The following is a 7933-nucleotide window of genomic DNA, read 5'->3' as shown; positions in this document are numbered from 1 at the left end:
GGGGGGGGGGTTGGGTTACAGTGTGAAGAATTTACATGTTTCCATTGATCATGGTATAAATATTTGGGGGGTTGTACTTGCTTGTTTTTTATTAATGTAGGTTTTATATATATATATATATATATATATATATATATATATATATATATATATATATAATTTTATAAAAATGATAATTATAATATTTCATTATAAAATAAATTAATACGGACTCTTCATCAAATGTTTTAATTTTATTTGTAATTTCATTCGTTAATAGCAGTGGTGGCTAAAACCAAGTTACCACAGTTTTATTGTATTAGCTAGAAGTATAACTGTAGTAGCTATGGTATTTGTACTGAAACTATGGTTACCATGGCAATGTTTTGTAAGGGATGAACAAAGCTCTACATGTGATCAGGCTGGGAAAATGTTGCTTAAAGGGACACTAATGTATACCTTCCATTTCAGCTGTCTGGTTGGCACCTTGACTCTGATGGACACACATTATCAGCACTTATGTGCTTTTTTATACACCCACACAGCCTGTACTGACACACACACACACACACACACACACACACACAATCAGCTACAGTAACATTCAGTCCAGATAGTTTGTTAGAGCCATCTGGTGGGCATTAGAAGACACTTCCACTGTTGTGTATTTACATTTTTTTTTCTTTTACTAAATCCAGTCTGAGTGAATACATTTCACTCAGTTTGGAGTGCACTAATCGGACCCATACAATTTTATTTTATATTTTATTTCATTTTATTTTGTATAGATAAATTCCTTACTGATGTTCAGGAAATAATAGTTACAGTCAAAAACCTCATCCATCATAAATTACGGTAAATAGTGCATGCAGATATGTTTGTTTAAATAACTAGTTCCAAGCACGCGCCACTGTCCATTTCCACAGCGGCAAACTAATTAAACAGTCTGCCAGTAACCAGTTAAAAAAAAAGTTGTATAATAAAGAACTCCCATGATGCACTGCTTCGTGTCAACTGACATTGTGCACTGCTGCGTTATATCAGAGAGTATTTAGATTAAAAGACTTTGGTTATATACTGACCGTGAGTTGGCAAAGCTAGTTAAATTAGCTCACGCGCACAATTGTTGAATTCGTCTCGCGCACATCATGAGTGGCATGAGGACTATTCTGTCCTCGATCGGGCTGGTCGGGGTTGCTGGTATCGGGTATGGTATGTGGGCTATGATTTCACCTGGAGAAGAGAGGAAAAGGGAATTATTAAAGGTAATGCAACACCCTGATTTTATAAATGATAAACATGCACCTGACATGATAAACCTACCTAATGCGGTGTATTGTTTTTGCAACTATTCGGAACCGTTAATGACTCGTGACATTGTTTGTCAACACTCTGTTAATGAACGTGGACGTGCAGGGATGTACATGAGCTCATACTAGCTTTGGGGGAAACTAATTAACTGAAACAGGATTGTGATTTATGCTGTTTACTCAGCCTATTAATCTCTTTTTACGCCTCCTTAGTTCAGATAACTGCATTTGTTGTGTTGTACTTCCATTGCATTGAACAAGTGACACTTGCATTATCACCAGAAAATCTCATTTTGGTCCTGTCCTCATGGATCACCCATCCATGAGATGTTACGAACATACCAAGAAAAAAACACGTTCTTTGTCTTTACATTGCAACTGATATCACAGTGGAATGACTGATCAATTCAAATTCTGTACACTGATATCCATAGAAATGCTAAGTGCCCACAATCAAAGAAGGTTGAGAGTGCTGTTCTGATCCTTCTCTATTTCTCCAGAATCTTCCCGAGGCAAACCCTGTCCGTATGGAGGAGTCCAGGAGGAGAAATGCTCTCATGCTGCAAGTTCTGAAGGACGCTGCAGAGACTAATGATAACATTGCACGTGGATTTGGGAGTCAGAAATGATGAATGTGTGTCTTCACAAATAGACTGTCACATTCCACTTGCAATCTGTACATGCAATGGTGGAGAAGGATGAAGGCGTGACTTATTTAAAACAAGTTGTCAATTAACAGTGAAATAAATGATCTGAACAGGCATTTGATTTCACGATAGTCACCATGTCATACATTGTAATATAAATTACATGGATGGAGACTGCCATCCATGGCATTATGTTCTGTCAAATCTGGAAATTACTGTAAATAAACGTGGGGAAATCTGCTATTTACTGCATTGCTCTACAGCTGAAATGTTTTTTGTTTTTAATATGTGATGTTATCTTAAGTATGTTATGGGTTCAATTCATATTAAGCTCAATCGACAGCATGTGTCACACAATGTTTATAATTACAAAAAATGATCGTGTCTCGTCCCTCGTTTTTCTTTTTTTCTTCTTTTTTTTAAAGCAAAAATCGTGATTACAGTGATATACAATGGAAGTGAATGGGGCCAGTTCATAAACGTTAAAATATGCACTGTTTCCACAAGTATAACCACAAGACCTAAATATTATACAGGTTAACATGATATAAGAGTGATAAAATTGCTTACATGATATATCTGTGTAAAGTAATATCCAATCCAGGATAACAGGGTTTACTGGCATCACTTTGTCATGACAACAAAGTTGTAATAGCCTATTGGATATAAATGTACACACAAGGTTGTACAGTGTTTAATGTTTATGTCTTGTGGCAATGCTTCTGAAACTGTATTTAAATATAAACGGACTGGCCCCATTCACTTCCATTGTAAGTGTCTTTTTGTTTGTTTTTTTATAAAAAAGGGATGAGTTTAAATTATTATTAATATTTTTTTGGTAACCAATTAAACCACAAATGCTGCTGATTGATTTTAACTTGTATTTAACCTGAAATATTCCTTTAATGAAATGATTGTATTTTAAATAGTTTTTATTTTTTTAAGATTTATCATTCACTCCAGTACGTTTTGGTTACGTTTTTTTATAGTATAGAGGTCTGCTATTTATTTTTTTTATTTTTATTTTTTTGTTACTAATAAGCCTTATTTTATTGTACAACCCAATCGTGAACATGTTAAAAATTACTATATTCCGTAATCGTATGGTAAAAATTTCTGCGCAATATTTGAGCAGAAATTACTTCCGCAAATACCATAACAACACTGAGCGCTTCCGGTGTCGAGGGTCACTCTGACATGCCCGTCGTTTCTCAGCGATGAAGTAGGTGGACTGCTCTACATGGACACTCAAAATGGAAAATAGGGAGTACCACTAGTTAAAACAGTAGACTTTCGGAGACCACTTCAAGAAAACTCTTGACATTGATTTCCTGGATACTACAAACTGTTCTCAATCATGTCAAATCCACCGCCAGCACCAGAGCAGCTGAGTCCGGTCACCTCTCCGGCGACTAAACAACTGTTTGGCGATTGCTGGAGCTGTCGGTTGCTCTCAGGCGGTGGGTTGCTGGCTTCGGGGGTATATGTCTACATGCAGGCGCGTAAAACAATGCGTCTTGGTGGACCCACATCTATGGGCACAGTAGCCCAGATTGTATTTGCAGCAGGTGAGATTATCCATGCAATAGATTATCCATTACATAATTCCCATACTTCCATTTGTGTTATTTTATTTAAATAAATACAATACTATTATTCTAAAATGTGAGAAAAAGTATTAAAGAAATTAGTAGTGGTGTCCAAACTTTGAAGTGGTTTACTTTATACGAGTAATGAAACCAGAACTGACTCTGATCTTCTTTCTCTCCAGGTTTGGCAGCATGGGGCATCGAAGTGATTGCTGATCCAGTGGGAAAGGGCACAAAGAAATCATAGTTTTGCTGAACACTGGTGGTCTACACACATGTCCTATCATTTACATGGACTTGTAGAGCAAAACGCCAAAGCCACAGTGGCATCTGCTGCAAAACTGATAATAATTTGAAAAACTGAGCGAGTATAATGAAATTACATAATTCAGCCATGTTTCATTAAATGTTTTTAATTGCAACGTCTCAACTTACAGTCTCTTTAATGATTCACAGTTTACAAAAAAAAACAAAAAACATTGTTATCAAGTCCACAAATTACTTTGCTTTTATGAACCAACTGGCTTTTATATTGTAATTTTCCTAACAAGAATGTCCTACTGATCAGGCAAAGGGAAATGCCATGGAATGCGGTGAACATCAAAAAATAGCATGATTAAATTTTTTAACAGCAATTTATGAGTTGGCATTAGGTCCCTTCTTTTTGCCAAATGTAGGCACAACATTTACAAAACGGCGGTTGTACTGAATTCTCCTCTTTGCCCTGCCAGTCTTTTTCTTCTTCTTCTCCTGCTTGTCCACCTAAAAAGATAGAAACCAGAGCTCAAAGTAAACACAGACTGATCTCATTTCACCTCAACTTACACCTAAAAGGCATCTGTACAATTAAAGGGATAGTTCACCCAAAAATGAAAACTCTAAGCTCCGAAAAGCACAAAGGCAGCATAACAGTAATCCATAAGTAATCATTGTTTTAATCCATGTCTTCTGAAGCAATCGGTTTTGGGTGAGAACAGACCAAAATATAAATACTTTTTTCACAATAAATCTTGAAATCTGCAGTCTTTTTGGCGAGCATGAATTCAAGCTCGATTACACTTTTTACAGTACCATCTGGTGCTCTGCGCATGCATCAAGCACTAGGAAGTGTAATCAAGCTTGAAATCACAGTGAGAAAGGAGTTACATTTAGGTCTGTAATCACCCAAAACCGATTGAGTCATTTCAGAAAATATGGCTTTAACCACTGGAGTCTTATGGATTACTTTTATGCTGCCTTTGTATGCTTTGGAGCTTCAAAGTTTTGGTCACCATTCACTTGCATTGTATGGACCTACAGAGCTGAAATATTCTTCTAAAAATCTTTGTGTTCTACAGAAGACAAAGTTATATACATCTAGGATGGCATTAGGGTGAGTATATGATGAAAGAATTTTCATTTTTGGGTGAACTGTCCCTTTAAGTGTGGTGAGATATCAAACCTCAGAATGAAAAATGTTACTTGCACATTTGTATCAGATCTCAGATGCACTGAATACAAGAGGTATTTTTACTCATGTTCCTTATTTGTGATTGTAAAGAGCACACTAAAATATCAGATTAATATAAACAGCTTATTTGGAGCATGTATTTATTTAGAATATGAAGATTTTGGAGAATGCACATGTTGTGAATGGCACTTACCTTGGGCGTTTGGCCTCTGACTTTTCCTGCTCTTGCCAGGGAGCCGTGGACTTTGCCTTTGGGTGGGAATAGGTTGTATTTATGACAATGTATCCAAACTTTATAGTTTCTGCCTACTGTTTTCTGCAAATTACGTTTACAACGGGATTCATCACACCCTCTATCTTTGATAACACTGGCATGATAATTGTCACAGGTAAAACTCATTTAATGACATAAACACAGATTCAGTCCTTACCTCCCAACAGTCTTGATGAGACCTCAAGAGTGCTGAACTCCTCAATACCAGACTGACAAATCAATGCCTCATCCTGAAGGGGCACCCCACACAGTGAAATGCTCTGATCATCACAGGCCAGTCCCTCCAAAGCCTCAATTTGAGCCTGCCAAAAAAAATAAAAAAAATAAAAATTGAATTAAGAAAATGAGTTCACAGTTCTTATTCAAGTCTGTCTGTATCATATATGCAATGAAAATATAGTCTTGACAAAGAAAAAAAAAAAAACCTTGATATGGGCAACAGTCTCTGACCCATTCAATTGAATGGAGTGCAATGTCTGGGCACGTACAAACAACTGCATGGCCGATCTTCACAAAACAAAACAGAGAATTAAAATACGTAATCACTTTGACATATAGAATAGGAACAATATCCCCAACAAAATAATGTATTTATGTATGTATATATATATATATACTGAAAATAAAAATCAGTACCTACCATATATCGAACTCTACATTAACGCCAAACACACGACATCGACATGAGAATGTCTGAGGTGTTTAAATAACTCCGCTCCAGAAAGTAATAAGGTCCTGCGCATGCTCATAGTATTAGGGGCCGTTCACACCAAACTCATATGTCAATGTAAACATGCGCTAGACAGACGTCTTTGACCGTTCGCCGTTTTAACGTGTCGTGCAGGGGCGCCACGTTCTTTAGACGCAGTGTCAGGTTAAAAATAATTGAGCTATTTAAAACGCATCTCGAGACACATGCGTTCTATTCTATTAGTTCTGCTGCGTCTAGGTTTTTTTCAGCGCGTGAACGTGTTCAGTCTGAACGGACCCTTATTCTCACTTAAAAGTCCCTTGAGCAGCACACTTTTTAATTTAAATATTTTTGTGCGTATTAATTTTGGTTACATAAAATTAAATGTTTATATATATATATATATATAGGGCAAGAGGAAAGTTGTATGTAGGTTTCGAGGGACTTTTATTTAGAATTCGTTCCTGTTCTTCATTTAAAGTCATGACGTAATAGTTTCTTTCGTCCTTCCTTTCGCAGAGGAAAGAAAAATGTCCGCCTCCATCAGAAGCATGTCTTTGACAGTGTGTCGAAGTGCAAGAGCTTTCAGTCCAGTAATTCGTTTATTTAGCGTTGGATCTCGTTCAAGAGTGAGCATTGCCCTCCATTGTTACCATATCGATTCGTCTGGTGTAAAAAATTGTGCATGAACTGTCACAATGTATCGGGATAGGTTGTTGTCGGATGTTAACACTTTCTGCATGATATATTATGCGTATTATTGTTTAATAACAACCTGAGTCAATCAGACTTAATTAATGAGATGTTTACTATGTAACTGAGCTAGTTAACCAGATCATTTTGTTTCGTTGTAGGCAAAAAACAGCCCTGCTGAGGGAGAAGGGGGCATTATTGAATCCACAGCAGAATACAAATTTGTGGAGAGGCTGATTCCTCCTACACGCATCCCAACTCCCCCTAAACACGATGGGACTGCCCCATCAGGATGGATCCCACCATCAGGTAAGAACAAAGATTCTTTTATATTCTTAAACTGTGGGATATGTATTATGCTACAGTATGAATAATTGAAATTACACTTACAACATACATCATGTATCATACATGCAACAACAACACATGCAATTGTTTCAATCCATATAAATTAACTGAAATAATGGACTTTGTGCGTCACATGTAAAGGTCTCCGTTTGTGTTATTACAAACGATTTTTGTGATATGGTCATGAAATTTGATTTATATTTGATTTATTTATACAGATAGTCCACCTTCACTGCCTTACATGATACGTCGCTCCAGAATGCACAATGTACCTGTGTACTCCGACATCAAGCATGGAAGTCAGCACAGCACTCTGCTCCGAAAGGTGGAAGGAGACATATGGGTGTGTAATTAATTGAGGTGTTTATTAAATAGAACTACTTACTAATTATAAGATAATGATACTTTTTTTTTTTTTTTAAATCAATGTCAACTTTTTTTTTTATTTAACTCATCATTTTCCAGGCCCTGAACAAGGATGTTAAGGAATTCCTGCTGGGGCTAACGGGAAGAGAGCTTCCAACACAGGTCAATGAAGTCACCGGGACCATCAGAATTAAAGGGCAGTTTGAAAAAGAGCTGAAGGACTGGCTACTGAAGAAGGGATTTTAAATTGGGCGAAGCTAATGCACCAACTGAATAAAATAAAATAACTGCAATACTAAAGGACTGAGAGGAAATATAAATCATCATCTCTGTTCCATTTCCTACACTTGTGTTTTGCTATTGTATTCATGTATTAAGTTTGTAAATATAATAAACATGTTTTCATGTTATCCTTGCATTTATTTTTTTCCATACTAAAAACAAGATACTGTCACAAAATCAGTCAATCTATCCATCTCATCTGTCTGTCCATCTTTTCTATGACATTCTTTTCTATCTGTCTATATATCATTCTTTGTTGTCTGTCTCATCTGTTTATATCTCTTTGCTATTTATCTGTCATCTA

General features: G+C 36.4%; 4 protein-coding genes across 4 annotated transcripts; 3 read left to right on the top strand and 1 right to left on the bottom strand.

Moving 5' to 3' along the window:
- Window positions 1-971: 971 nt before the first annotated feature.
- Window positions 972-2198, top strand: LOC127433749 (ubiquinol-cytochrome-c reductase complex assembly factor 3). Its single transcript, XM_051685922.1, has 2 exons — window positions 972-1244; window positions 1790-2198. The coding sequence occupies exons 1-2, from the start codon at window positions 1128-1130 to the stop codon at window positions 1916-1918; spliced, it is 246 nt and encodes an 81-aa protein (XP_051541882.1). The 5' UTR covers window positions 972-1127; the 3' UTR covers window positions 1919-2198.
- Window positions 2199-3100: 902 nt separating this feature from the next.
- On the top strand, window positions 3101-3947 carry dmac1 (distal membrane arm assembly component 1). Its single transcript, XM_051685921.1, has 2 exons — window positions 3101-3504; window positions 3708-3947. The coding sequence occupies exons 1-2, from the start codon at window positions 3294-3296 to the stop codon at window positions 3770-3772; spliced, it is 276 nt and encodes a 91-aa protein (XP_051541881.1). The 5' UTR covers window positions 3101-3293; the 3' UTR covers window positions 3773-3947.
- On the bottom strand, window positions 3923-6032 carry LOC127433747 (FAU ubiquitin-like and ribosomal protein S30). The gene is made up of 5 exons (XM_051685919.1): window positions 5890-6032; window positions 5675-5756; window positions 5407-5551; window positions 5169-5224; window positions 3923-4287 (listed from the first exon to the last, which is right to left on the bottom strand). Exons 2-5 carry the CDS (start codon window positions 5747-5749, stop codon window positions 4162-4164), a joined length of 402 nt encoding a protein of 133 aa, XP_051541879.1. The 5' UTR covers window positions 5750-5756; window positions 5890-6032; the 3' UTR covers window positions 3923-4161.
- Window positions 6033-6427: 395 nt separating this feature from the next.
- Window positions 6428-7757, top strand: mrpl49 (mitochondrial ribosomal protein L49). Its single transcript, XM_051685917.1, has 4 exons — window positions 6428-6569; window positions 6795-6942; window positions 7200-7324; window positions 7447-7757. Exons 1-4 carry the CDS (start codon window positions 6471-6473, stop codon window positions 7591-7593), a joined length of 519 nt encoding a protein of 172 aa, XP_051541877.1. The 5' UTR covers window positions 6428-6470; the 3' UTR covers window positions 7594-7757.
- Window positions 7758-7933: the final 176 nt, after the last annotated feature.

This window comes from Myxocyprinus asiaticus, chromosome 43 (assembly GCF_019703515.2).
Source record: "Myxocyprinus asiaticus isolate MX2 ecotype Aquarium Trade chromosome 43, UBuf_Myxa_2, whole genome shotgun sequence".
Lineage (NCBI taxonomy): Eukaryota > Metazoa > Chordata > Actinopteri > Cypriniformes > Catostomidae > Myxocyprinus > Myxocyprinus asiaticus.
This window is presented reverse-complemented; position numbering and strand designations above follow the sequence as displayed.